Source organism: Chamaea fasciata, unplaced genomic scaffold (assembly GCF_029207755.1).
Source record: "Chamaea fasciata isolate MVZ Bird 193981 ecotype frontalis unplaced genomic scaffold, bChaFas1.0.hap1 SCAF_20, whole genome shotgun sequence".
Lineage (NCBI taxonomy): Eukaryota > Metazoa > Chordata > Aves > Passeriformes > Sylviidae > Chamaea > Chamaea fasciata.
Genome location: NW_027094105.1, coordinates 969476 through 983501, shown reverse-complemented (window position 1 = coordinate 983501; position 14026 = coordinate 969476). Strand labels below are relative to the sequence as shown.

The window sequence follows — 14026 nt, the reverse complement described above, 5'->3', positions numbered from 1 at the left end:
CATCTGCCCTGTTGCCTTCAGCCTGACAGGAGGTTGTAGTGAGGGGAGGGTTGGTCTCTTTTCCCTGGGAACAACTGACCCTTGTCAAGTTGTTCCAGGGGAGGTTTAGATTAGAAGGGTTCTCAAGCACCCTGAGCCCAGGGCAGGGGTGAAGTCACCATCTCTGGAAGTGCTCAAAGAACACGTGGACATGGTACTTGGGGATATGGCTTAGCAGTGAATGTGGTGCTGGGCTGATGTGGGCTGGGCTGATGGTTGGGCTGGATGATTTTAGAGGTCTTTTCCAACCTAAACAAGTCTGTGATTCTGGGATTTCCATATCCAAGAAACAGCATTGCCCCAACATCTCTGAAGTGTGGGAGTGCAGGGACCTTGCAGTGTCAGCAGAAGTGGTGGCACAGGATGCATGGACTGGAGACACAGGCATGGCAGTGGTTTATCCCTGGTCAGGGAATGTTTCATTATGGGGGAGAGCCAAGAAGCATGTAGAGGTCAAATGCTCCCTCAGTTCATGTATTCAGCAGCCCAGTTTGGTTTGTCCTGTCTAACAGCAAAGGGCTGTTCTCTTCCAGTGGCCATGCTGCCTCCCCCGGACCCTTCTCACAAGGTACAGAAGCCAGGGAACATGCTGCTGGCCTCCAGAAGCAAAATCAGGGGCATACTGACTCTTGAGTCATTCAGAGGGCTGAGCCCGCAGGCTGGAAGTAATAAGGAGAGATTATAGCTTCATAAAGCAGCTACACAGTGAGAAGAAGCAATTAGAATGTAAATTGGGTGCTGAAAGGCAGAAATAGAACAGCAGAACACCAGGCAGAGGAATTTGTTCTGTAATTACACTGAACAATATACAGCTTTGACTCCCTTTAGAGTATTTTGTTCAGGTCGAGTGCTGCCATATAATGCCCTTCCTACAATCTAGGCCTAAAAAAACAAAAGGAGGACTAGGCTGAACCTGGATTAAAGGATTGGAGGCATGAAGAAAAATTAAGAACCATGATCTGTGTACTTCACAGACTGTCTGATAAGGAAGATGAGGCTGAAATGTACAAATCTCATTAATGCCCTACTGAATGCCAGCAGATATTTGTGTACAATAAATCCCCTATTATTAGGAAATAGATAAAAGAGTTATGGTGAGAAAATACAGAGGGTTTCTCCCCCTGCCCATCACTCACCAAGACAAGGAGGGCGTCAACCATGAGCAAAGTTAGTAGGCAACATCCAGCATTTTCCTTTGCCCACGGACAGACATTAGGAGTTGAGGACACTGGTGACATTGGCTCAAGAGCAATTAGTCTGGCAGACGCTGGGGGAAGGGTGATGTGTCACACCTGGTCACTGGTGCTCTCTGAGGCTCCTCCTGCTCTTCACATCTCTGCACACCTGCAAAAACCAATCTGTGGCTGCAGCCTGAGCATGGCAGCACTCCCTAGGTACCCAGCATGGCCGGGGAGCTCCCCGGGCACACACAGGCGCAGGCAGTGCCAAAGGCTGTCCTGGGTTGTGTCCTGGATTGCTCTGAGGTATTGCCCCAGCCTGTGCCAGTGCAGTGCCCACAGGTGACTGAGCAGCCCGTGCCTGTTGATGGGCAGGTCTGGAGTGCCCAGCAGTGAAGGGCAGAGCTGCTCACACTGGAGAGAACTTGTTAGGAAGAGAACACTGGAGCTCCATCACACCCCTGCTGCTCTCCCTGCTCTCACAGGTTGCTGGCACACACTGCCCTGTCCTGTGTGTCCTGCTGGCCCCCCAGAGCAGCCTGGCAGAGCTGTGGGTGCCTCAAGGCACTGCTCCAACTCGTGCTCCTCTGCCCAGAGCACAGGCAGGGTCACTGCACTCCGTGCTGGTGTCCCCAGGCTGCAGGGGCTGCCGCCTGAGCTGGCCAGTCTGCACTCTCTGTAAAATCACTGGGGAGTCAGTGACTCCAGGTGAGTCCAGGCCACGGTGGTTCCTACTCTAGGAGAGGACCCGATTCTGTCTGGGTGAATGAGGGGCACCCCTGAGTGCCAAAGGAGCCCTAACGGGCCACCTCACAGGGAGGTGTGTCTGACAGGTGTCCAGAAATAGGTGTGATGAGTCCAGCTGTGATGAGCAAATGTCCTGTTCTGTTTTCCTTGGTTTTATTTCCATCCTTCTGCTCCACCTTATCATCAGTCTCTCCCTCTTTCTGCTTCCTCTTCCAGCCCATTTCATTGTGCACTGTTCCTTCACAGTCTGTTTCACACCACCATTTTGTATTGAAGCATACTAAGAACTAGAAAATTTCCTCCGGAGGGTGGGGAGAAATTCTTGGGGCACAGGAGAGGAAAACATGGATACAATACAGATTTTACTGATCTTTCTTGCATTTTCTTGTAAGATCCCATCAGGCTGGCAGCCAAAATGTTTAGCCCAGTTACGTACACAGAAATGTGAGCATGAACAGAAAGACTTTGGGGGCACTTGGTGTCTGCAGCCTCAGGGTGGGATGATCTTTGGTCCACACTCCAGAAATTTCGGCTTTGTGTTTGCAGCCTGAGGCAGCAGTGAGAGCCCAGAGGAGATGGGCCCTTGCTCTTCACGGGGAAGAAATCAGACCTGAAGATTGCAATGAGACCCTCAGATCTAGAGGAGCTGAGCACAGCTTGAAAACCAAAGTGCTTCCCAGAGAGAACAGGGCAGTCACCTGCAGTGCAGGAAGTGGCAGGGAGAGAACAGAAGGATCAGTGTGTGTTCCACGTCATTTTGGAAACAAATGAATGGCCCAAGTCAGGCTGAGCTTCCATTCCTCCTGGTGTGCAGCATCAGCTCCTCAGGGTGTGCTGATGGCATCAGTGTCCCTGGTACACAGAAAGATGTGGCACATTTCAGCCACATTTTGAGAAATGATAGGTTGTGATCCCAAAGACAGTTTTGAGGTCCCTGAGAGTGCTGTGCCAGCTCACTGAAAGCTGCTTAAAAGCCACAGAGAGTGTGGGAGGTTGTTGTCCCCTTAGTTAAAGGAACCCTGTATAAATGCTGAGCAGTTGGGTAGTTTCCACGTCTTTGTGCTTTAAACATTATTTTGTGCTTTTAACCTCTCCCTGTCTCTTGCCTCGCAGCTGACAATGAGAACAACATTGCCTCCAGCCAGCCCAGGTCACCTCTCCCCGTGGTTGAAGAAAAGTGGAAACCACAGCTCCAAAGAAATAACGCCAACAACAGTATGTAGCAGCTTCTCACTTTGTCCCTGTGTGACAGATGCCTCCGGGGTGCAGCAGTGATGGACACTGCACAAGGCCCTTGTCCTCACCAAACTATGTTTGATTTGATCCTTAATTCATGTCCTGCCTGGCAGAGTAGAGCACCCCTTCCCACTACAGGAGTGCAGCAAAGAACCCGGGGGAGGTTGGAAAGGTTTGTGAGGAAGATGCATTTGGTAACTCCTGGAGGAAGGTAACTTCTGATCCAAGGTCAGACTTCCTGGCCTGGAGTTAAAAAACTAATCCAGTCATCATGGTGGGACATAGGCACAGGGTGCCCAGAGAAGCTGTGGCTGCCCCTGGATCCCTGGCAGTGTCCAAGGCCAGGCTGGATGGGGCTTGGAGCAGCCTGGGATAGTGGAGGGTGTCTCTGCCATGGCAGGGGGTGGCACTGGATGGGTTTTAATGTCCCTTCCAACCCAAACCGGTCTGGGATTCTGTGATCTGATGTCCATCTTTCCATTTGGGCTGAGTTGTGACTATCCCCACACCAGGGACAGGATGCAGATCTGCTCCCTGCTACTCTGAGCAAGAGCTGGGCCTGTCTCTGGCGGTTCCTTTGTGCAGAAGCCTTGGGGGAACAAATCCAAGGTTGGAGTCGTCTCTTCCATCATCTGAGCATGTTCCACCTCTTTGGGGGTCTCTGAGAATTGTTTTGTGCCTTGCCCCCCGGTCTGTCCTGCTGCGGTGGTGCTGATCTGGTCCTTTCTGTGCCCCCTTGTGTTTCCCTGCAGCGTCGGCGAGCGGCTCGGTGGGGAACAGCGCAATCCCGGAGAAGGAGCGGCAGAACATCGCCGAGAGGCTGCTGCGGGTGATGTGCACCGACCTCGGCGCGCTCAGCGTGCTCAGCGGCAAGGAGTTCATCAAGCTGGCGCAGACGCTGGTGGATAGCGGGGCTCGCTACGGTGCCTTCTCCGTCACCGAGATCCTGGGCAACTTCAACACCCTGGCTCTGAAGCACCTGCCTCGGATGTACAACCAGGTGAAGGTGAAAGTCACCTGTGCCCTAGGCAGCAACGCCTGCCTCGGCATCGGGGTCACCTGCCACTCGCAGAGCGTTGGCCCCGACTCCTGCTACATCCTCACTGCCTACCAGGTGGAAGGCAACCACATCAAGAGCTACGTCCTGGGCATTAAGGGCGTAGATATTCGAGATAATGGTGATTTTATCCACCACTGGGTGCAGAACGTGCTGTCGGAGTTTGTGATGTCGGAGATCAGGACGGTGTACGTGACAGACTGCAAGGTCAACTCCTCGGCGTTCTCCAAGGCGGGCATGTGCCTGCGCTGCTCGGCCTGTGCCTTGAACTCGGTGGTGCAGAGCGTGCTCAACAAGAGAACACTACAGGCTCGCAACATGCACGAGGTGATCGAGCTCCTGAATGTCTGTGAAGACCTGGCGGGGTCCACGGGCCTCTCGAAGGAGACCTTTGGCTCCCTGGAAGAGACCTCCCCGCCACCCTGCTGGAACTCAGTCACCGACTCCCTGCTGCTTGTCCACGAGCGCTACGAGCAGATCTGCGAGTTCTACAGCAGGGCCAAGAAGATGAACCTCATCCAAAACCTGAACAAACACCTGCTCAGCAACCTGGCAGCCATCCTGGCGCCAGTGAAACAGGCCGTGATCGAGCTGAGCAACGAGAGCCGGCCCACGCTGCAGCTGGTGCTGCCCACCTACGTCAAACTGGAGAAACTGTTCACTTCCAAAGCCAACGATGCTGGCGTGGTCAGCAAACTCTGTCACCTCTTCTTGGAGGCGCTGAAGGAAAACTTCAAAGTTCACTCGGCACACAAGGTAGCCATGATCTTGGACCCTCAGCAGAAGCTGCGGCCCGTCCCGCCCTACCAGCATGAAGAGATCATTGGCAAGGTCTGCGAGCTGATCAATGAGGTGAAAGAGTCCTGGGCAGAAGAAACAGAATTTGAACCTTCAACCAAGAAGCCTCGTGCAGCAGGGGAGGCCACAGCAGCTCAGGAAGAAGATTGGTTCGGGAAAAATGAAGTCTATGATTATTTGCAAGAACCTCTCTTCCAGGCCACCCCTGACCTGTTTCAGTACTGGTCGTGTGTTACCCAAAAGCATACAAAACTAGCCAAGCTGGCCTTTTGGCTCTTAGCAGTGCCTGCTGTGGGTGCCAGGAGCGAATGTGTAAATATGTGTGAACAGGCGCTCTTGATCAAAAGGAGGCGGCTACTCAGTCCAGAAGACATGAACAAACTCATGTTTTTGAAGTCCAACATGCTTTAAGACTGTATTTTAATTAAAAAAAACTTTAAAACACTGTTCCAAACAAAGAAAAAGAAATTTAAGTTCTAAACACTGTGGACCTCATTATGAATGCCCCTGGAAACCAAGTGCTTTTTTATATATATATAAAAATATAAATATATATAAAATTAAGTTTGAAAGGAAAGCTGAGCACGGGAGAGAGACAGCCCTCTACCAGGCACGTGCTCCTTTCCATAGATAGTGTGTGGACTTGACAGACTTTCTAATGTTTTCAAGTGGGCAGACGAATGGGAGGCTGATGTTCTAAAGTCTTCAGGCAGCTGAGATCTAAAGTGACTTGAAGTTTCTTTTGTTTCTCCTCCACCCCACCTTTCCTCTTGTCCCCTGGGCCATCTTGCCATGGATAATCAGACTCCATTGACCAGACCAGTTCTGCACTGGACTTTGCTCCTTTGAATAACTGTACACCTTGAGGGCACTTGGCTGCAGACTTCTTGGCATGATGCACGATGCACGAATCAGGGCAGCTGTGTTTCATCAACACCGGTATCTTTAGAAATCAGGGAGGGAGGCTTTAAGGTTTTTTATTTTTAATTTTATTTTTAACCTTTCCATATCCTTTTTTTTCTAAAAATCAAAAGTTACTCCTCTGTCTCTACTCCCAGTTTTGAGTTTAACATGGTAGCATGTGATTAAAAGTTTGATTTCGAGCTAAGAGAAATGGTTCATGGCAGAAACTGTCAGTAATTGTTACGTTTCTTGGCTTTCTGGTTTTTTACAGCAAAACTTCTTCTCTGAACTCCCGGTGTTAATTAGCTTTTCTGTGAATTTTGTACATCAGGTGTTCTCAAAGTTCTTCTAGAGTAGCCCATTTGCAATGAAATAATACTCTTATGGGAACCACAGCAGTTGTTCATGTGGCAAAGCCTAGAAACCAGGAAAAGCAAATGGTGACAGCACTGGTGGCTGTGGGCCACCAGTGAGCTTGCCAGGTCTGCCAGAGAACCCTTGTACCTAAAGTTTTTTGTTAAAAACTGTCTCAGTGACACAGTAACCACCCTTCCCAAGGCCAAGGACAAACCAAGGTGTATGATTTTTCAGGGGAACAAAGCTCACCAGTTTTGTCAAACTGGGGTTTGAAGGAAGCTTATAGAAGTGCATGGGCTCAAAGATCCTTCTGAATGTAAGTGCTCCTGATTGAGTGCAAAGAATATCTTCCCATTTTTGTTTGGAATGGTTTCCTCTAGTGGCACGAATGTCTTTTTGATACCTACAGTGCATTACACTACTTGTTCTGTTGCTGACCTGTTCTGGCCAGGAAGGTCACGGGCCCCGAAACGTTCACACGTAACTGGCTCACCCCAAATGCAATTAGAGATCCCCATAATCCCAAACCATCTCGGTCACTCTGCTGTCCCCAAGGCCAGAGCTCCTGCAGGCACAGCTCCTGGGCTGCTGGACAGGCTCTGTCAGGTGTGGTGTCTCTTGGACAATTCCCAACCTCTGGTGCCAAACTGCATTTTTCACCGCTGGGACTTGTCTCCTGGAGGAAAACTGAAGCAAGTCCTTGTTTTTTCAACAGTCCCTCCTGCTTCCAGGAGCTCTGGAGCTGCAGTCCCGGTGGCATGAGAGGGTCAGGAGGAGGGACTGGGCCTGCTGGGAGCAGGCTGGAGCCCTTCAGCAGCACGGGGAGTTTGCTGCTGACCAGCAGTGCGGGCGGAGACTGGAGGCCCTCTCTGAAGTTCTGCTGTTGACCAGGTTCCCACCTGCCCAGCTCTGGGTGAGGAGAAGTTGCAAGTTCCAAGACATGAGAAATAGCAAACCCAATCTCTCAGGCTTTTGTGCAGATGCCTTGAACCTCACAGGCACTCCCTGACACCTGCACTGCCACGGGACTCAGGGTCACAGTTTGCACACTGGACCCTTCCGCACGCCAGGCTCACGAGGTCAGACCTTGGCACCAGCTGTCTTGCCCTTTCCAGCCCTTTCAACCTTCCATTGCCTTGAGGCTGGTGTTTGGGTTGACCTCTCAGCACTGTTACTGCCATCAGGCCACAACCATTGTCTCCTAAAATGTTAAGTTTTTGCCTAAAGCACACAGCCTGCCACATGAACAGGAGCTGCCAAGGCAGAGGCTCTTGGACTCCTGATTTCCCTGGCAGTGGCTGATGGAGGGATTGCTTGTAGGGCCAGCTTTCCTTCTTGCTGCTTTTGTTTTCTCCTGTGCAAATCTTGCATGCCCAGACACCAGCTGGGCCCGTGGTAGCACAGCAGTTTGCAGGACAGGAGGAACCTGTGACAGACAAAAATGAACTCCGAGTGAGTGAGTGAGATGTGTGCCGGGCCCAGCAGGAAAGCTTGGCTGGTGCATGTCCCCAGACAGGATTAGCTGTGGGCACAGAGGGTACCACACAGCTCAGCTGATGGCACAGGACTGGCAGCTCCTTCTCCTAATGGCACATTACACCTTTTTGTGTGGTTCACCTGAGACCCTGAGAGCTCTCTGATGCTCAGGGGAACGTGCAAAGTCTTTGCCTTCCTTTGGAAAGACAGCTCCAACCCCCAGCCCTCCTTTGCTAAGGGACGTGTAGATGATTTCTGTGGAATTGGCGAACTCAGGCCCGTGTTGTCTGTGCGAGGGTGGGAAGTGGGCAAGACAGAGTTAGCACAGCTGTAAATCTCTGGAATCGAGAATGGGGCAAACTGCAGGGATTTGTGCCCAGCAGTGGGCAGGACTGTGGTGCAGACTGGGGCCATGCAGGCAGGAAGACCACAGCCACCCCTACCTCCCATCCCACCTCCCCTTTCCCTTCTCACACTGTGGGTTTGGCACCAGAGCTGGGGTTTTCTTGTGGTGCTGACCAAAGAGAGGGATGGACTGGCCCTCTCCCCCATCCCAAAAACTGCCCCTCTGAGGCAACTCCGGTTGTAGTTGCACTAAGGATGGGTGTTAAGCAGTGATGTCGGGTAGATGAGATTCTCCCAAAGACTTAAAAACTCAACAGCTGGAAAAGCAAGAGGAAAGCTAAAGGCCTAAAATGGAGCATTCTCAGAGGTGGGGAGGAGAGGGATGGCTTTGGTAGCCCCTTCTCCAGAGACTCAGTGGAGGAAGGTGCAGCTTTTCCTGACTCTTGCATATTGGTTGCAGGGTGCTCAGCCCAGAGGAGCTGTTTGTGCTGGCTCCGCTTCAGGCTCTCTCTGGGTCGCTTAGGCTTCAGTAAAAGCAGAGAAGCACATCTGTAGCACATACCTTAAATGCCTCTCCTCTTCCTACTTCCTTCTTCAAGGCTTGAATTCACATTCTAGGGAGCAAAAATACTTTACCAAGGTCTAAAATTTGGAAGCTCTTATTTGCCAGGTTGCTCCAACCCAAGCTGCTCTGTTCGTGCTCTGTGGTGCCTCGGATGTGCAGAGCAGTCGGGGTGTTGTAGGGAGCACTGCTGGTCCTGGGGTGGGAGACTGCACAGGAGAGGCTCTGAGTTTGGCCAGGGCTGTCGTGAGGTTCTGCTCCCTTTGAACTGGGAGAAGTCCTCAGAACTGGGATCATCCTCTGGTGGGTCATGTTGGGAATTTGCCTTCTGCTTGTTGGTTTCCTTTAATCTCCCTAGTGAAATGTGTCAAGATGCAGGAATGGTGTGTCGCCTCCAGGCATCCCCCTGTTCCTGCTGCTGACTCTGTCTGCCCTCGCAGACTTCTCTTCTTGGTTTCAGTTTGTTTTGGAAGGATTCTGACCTTCCAAAGGTCAGGAACAAGCACCACCAGGTGAACTCCAAGAGGGAGGGGCCTGTCTGAACATCCTTGTTACTGGAGAGAGTGGGATGGAGGCAGAGCTCTCAGGAGGTTGTTTCTGTGTGGGTGCAGCAGCCAGAAGGTCAGGGACGATTGGTCTCCTGTGTTTCTCAGTAGGCAGTAGTTGTGTTTGGCTTGGAGGATGGACTTGGTGTCTTGTACCTGGGTCGAGTGGAGATGGAGGTCAACTTCCCTTTCTGAACAAGCTCCCTGTCTGTGCTAAGGAAAGTGCTTTGGCTGGGTTTGAACTGGTGCAATCTGCAAAACTTTCTGTGAAGGCCGACTGTGGGCTCAGGTTTTGTCTAACTCAGTTGTTCGTTCATTGCTGGTTATGACAGTTGAACTTTAAGCTGAACTGGTTTAAGCATCCACACAAACCACCTGCACTGGTTTATCTGTGCTTGCTGGGCAGAGATGATGTCCAGCAGCAGCTCAGGGAGTCATGACCCTTATGTGAATTTTGCAAATCTGCAAAATTTTGTGAATTTTCAGCAGATGCTCTCAAAGCTTGGGAATGACTGAAAATAGAGGGGAGACACTTCTGGAAATGACTTGAGCTCTACATGGTGGCATTGGAGGTTTCAGTGAGATGGCTCACGTGGGTTGGGTCTTTTTTCTCCAACTGTCTGCAATAAACCAGAAAGTTTAGCATGGGAAGGAATTGCCGAAAATGTTCGTGTTGGTGGCTGAGTCTGCTCAGAGGGACCAGTTCCACCCTGGCTGTGGTGAGCACAGGACAGGGGACTGGACCCTCCTGCTGCTCCCACAGTGCCCTGGGCATTTCTAGGCAGCACCATGTTGCTGATGAATCCAAAGACATCTAAAAAGCAGCCAGGAAGGTGCTCCAAGGCTGGGAGTCCTGCTTTGTGCTGAGGAAAGGCTTGGATCTCTGGTAGCACCTCTTGGCTGATGGAGAGGCAGGAGCTCCTGTGAGCATTCACACAGGAAGGGACTTCCCTATGGAGTAATCAGGAGTAATGGGAGAAAAATGAAAAAGATACTAAAGGCAGGTTCTGGGAAACCTCTTCAGGGAGGAGAACTCTGTTCCTCTGGGAGGGGAATGTGTTTTGAGCCCTGTCATTGAAGACAAGGCTGCAGGGTGGAGCTCACTCCATGAGACACGAGGCTGGACCTTGCCAAGAGAAAAGGAACTGGGTGTAAGGGTGGGAAGTGCCAGGTTCCTGCCCAGACCCCTCCAGGAGACTTCACAGCCTTTTCCCCCCCATCCTCCCATTCATCATCAGCACCAAGCCTTTGCCAGCTCTCAGTACACCCATCAGCCAGGTCCCCTCAAGGAGGGAGGCAGTAGAGGGGAAGCCACCAGTCAAGGAACAAATGTCCTGTCAGATCAACGTGGGGGAGTGTTCAATGTCTTCTGCTGAGCTTTTTCTGTGCAACACTGTGATCTCTGATCCATGGGATCCCTTGGGAATGCCCAGAACCATCGGCTGAGCCCCGTGCCCCATGCCAGGCCTGACACTGTTGCTCTGTAGCAATAAGAACTCCCTGTTCCCATGTGTGGGACCTGTCCCCTCACGGCTCCACCACCTCCCTGGGGCTTCTGGAAGTGTCCCTGAGCAAACCCTGAGGCCCAGCTGAGCTCGTGTGGGTCAGGCCTGGGGAAAGTCTGCTTATGCTAGGCCAGAAATGGTGAACCAATGAGAGTGGGTTGCCCTGCAATTTAATTTTACCTATTGAATATTTGTGGGATTTCTGTTTAATTTCAGGTTTAGTTTGGCTGCTTAGTGGAGGTCTTTTTCCTGTTAAGAGTCCTTTGTTTGTAACTTGGTGGGAGAGTTTTGCTCACATAGACCACGGTGTATCCACAGACCCTGTGGGGTTCCTCATCCATAGGCAGCTGAGTTGGAATTTTTGGCTCCTGAAATAAGAAATGATGACTGGCAGGATTTTCTGTAGCACCCCTGACAGTGGGACCCAGATGAGCAGCTCAGCCTTAATGGTGGGAATATTGTAGGGTGGAGTTGATGAGCACAGACATGTCCAACCTTTGCTTTTTACAACCAAAGTTCCTTAAGAAGACACTTCCAGCCTCACTGGCCTTGAATCCTTGTTCTCACCTCCCGGGGGTTCTCATGGCAGTCTCTGCAGTGTCTGTGGATAGGCTAGGATTGTTTTTCCAAGGGGGCTGGGGGGTGGGAGAAGGGATGACTTTTCCCCTTGCTGTGTAGAAGGACCTTCCCCCTCAAGAAAGGAGACATGTTCTGGAAGGAGCAACAGTTTTAAGAGCTGTTTTCCATGGTCCCTTGAAACTTACTGGTACTTTAATACACCTTTTTTTGAATTCTTTGAAGGAAAGCTGGTAGTGGATGACCTGCACAGTGGTGACAGGTGACAGCCCAGGCTGTCAGTGGGGGCACACTCTGCCCAGGCCGTGAGGATTGTGGTCCACGCCGTAGACAGACAGTGTCATGGTGACAACCAAACATCAGGAGATCCTTGTTTGCAGCCAGTCTGAAAAGAGATGCCGTTCCTCGCTCGTACGTTCCATTTCCCGAACCTCCTCCTGGGGGCTGAATTCTTGTTTCATCAAGCAAAGGATTTAATGTTCTCCTGGCCCTCCTGGCCCTCCCTGCCCTCAGTAACTCGTGTGCATTTCCTTCCTTTCTGTAGATGCAGATGTTCTAGGCAATACCACAGAGCACCCGCGCTGCGAGTGCAACCATGTCATCTTAAAAAATACAAAAAAAAAAATATACAAAAAATATACAAAAAATATCTTTTTTAGGCCAGAGTTTTCTACAGGTATTAATGAATATTTTTCTTAATCCTTATAAGTTTTATGTGTTTAATATTTCTTAATACCGGTAGCATTAATTTATACTTTTGTAGCAACACAATATTTTTATAAACCGCCACCGCTGGCTTTGTCTTCATAACGGGAAACGTGCGGGCAGCTGGCCCCGCGCTGTACCATGTACTGTATTTAAAAGGTTATCTAATGTCACACTTGCTGTGTTAATAAACAAAACAAAACCTGTTTGAAGTCTCATGTATTGTTGGTGTGGATCAAATGACTCACTAGAGAGCAATATTGCACGGGGTTGAGTTGCTGATTTTCATTGTGATATGCGAACGCTTGAGGCCAACTCAAGTTCTGAGGTTTTTTGGTTTTTTTTCTTTTTAGGATTTTGTTTTGGTTTTGTTTTGTTTTGGGTTTTTTTTTTTTTCAGCTAAATAAATTCAGTGCTGTTTGAAACTTAGACTGACGTCAAATGAAAAGGATTAATAAAGAAAAAAAATATCAAAGTGTTTAAATGTTGCTGTTTTTACAAGTCTGTTGCTGTCTGAATGGAAATATTCCACAAGAGAGGAGGAATAGTTCCACTTAGCTTCCAAAGGGGCCGAGCGCTCCAGGCCAGAGCTCGGTTATTTGGAAATACCTTAGAGACATGTTTCTGCAACATTCTTTTCAGAATTGATGCCAAGGCAGAAGACAAACTGTAACTGTAAGAAAGCATCCGTTGCTTGAGGATTTTCATGTCAGTGTTGTATTTATGGTTTTACAATAAAACAACCTTTAGGGAAAAAAAGTGTCTGGGGTTTTGTATATTTTCCATATTTCAAGTTTGTGACTGGGACATCCCCAGGGCTGATGTGCTGTTGTGAGGAGGGAAAACATCCATGGAAGCGACCTGGAACGCAGCAGTGATGGATCCCACAGAATCATGGAATGGTTTGGGTTGGAAGGGACATCCAGTGCCACCCCTGCCATGGGCAGGGACACCTTCCACTATCCCAGGTTGCTCCAAGCCCCAATGTCCAGCCTGGCCTCAGACACTTCCAGGGATCCAGGGGCAGCCACAGCTGCTCTGGGCACCTTGTGCCAGGGCCTGCCCACCCTCCCAGGGAACAATTCCTTCCCAATATCCCATCCAGCCCTGCCCTCTGGTAGCTCACAGCCATATGAACTGGGCAGCAGGAGAACTCCACATCCTATATCCCTGGGACACTCAGAGCCCCCAGAGCATTTCCCAGAGCATCCTGTGACCCACACTCAGTTGCTGGGACCATGAACTGCTCCTGTCTCTGGGGAGATGCTTTTGTGTAGCGAAAAGGCCCCGAGCCCCTCGGTTTGAGGCTGTCCCGTGGGGTTGGGGTTCTCCAAACCAGGAGCTCCAGCCCAGCTCAGGGTGTTTGTGCTGGGCAGCCTCAGCGCCAGTGCCAGGTTCTGCTTGGACATTTCACCTGTACCAGCGGATCCAGCTGGCATTGATTTCACTCAGGAGAACGGGGGCTTTGGGGTGCTGGGTGGGCCCTGGGCTCCTCCCAGGAGGAACCTGGCAGCTGCTCGTGGGGAGAGCCCAAAGGGGCACGGAGATCTGGGCTCTGACTGCGCCAGGGCCTGGGGATCACGGAGATGTGCTGGTGAGGGAACACGGACAGCTGGGACTGGGACGTGCTGATGCTCTCTGGACCTCCAGCATCCACCTCCAAATGAACCAGAGACCACCAGGAATTGTCCCAAGGGAAACAAGTACAGAGACCATGGTTCTAAGGATGAGGCCAGGCCTTATGCTGGAAAATCCTGTTGTCCATCACTCTCCATGTATCCTTTTCTTTGACCTGCTTTGATGTCCTTTGGGGTTTTCTAACCTTGCACCCTCCCCTCACTCACCAAAAAAAAACCAAGAAAAAAAAAAAAGCTTTGCTAGACAATTAGCAATTTTTAAGTGAATTTGTGTCCTGGGAAAAAGCAAAAGCCAAAGACATGGAATGACAGTGGGTCTGGCCATTGGATAAACTCTTGACTAGTGGTCAAGTGTGAAGA

General features: G+C 50.6%; 1 protein-coding gene across 1 annotated transcript in view; it reads left to right on the top strand.

Moving 5' to 3' along the window:
- ZNF618 (zinc finger protein 618) overlaps nt 1-12504 on the top strand; it is a 148523-nt gene extending 136019 nt beyond the window's left edge. Inside the window, exons 15-16 of the mRNA XM_066201539.1 lie at nt 3078-3179; nt 3953-12504. Coding sequence (XP_066057636.1) covers nt 3078-3179; nt 3953-5466 — 1616 coding nt within the window. The 3' untranslated portion in view covers nt 5467-12504. The remainder of the gene's footprint in view (nt 1-3077; nt 3180-3952) is intronic.
- Nucleotides 12505-14026: the final 1522 nt, after the last annotated feature.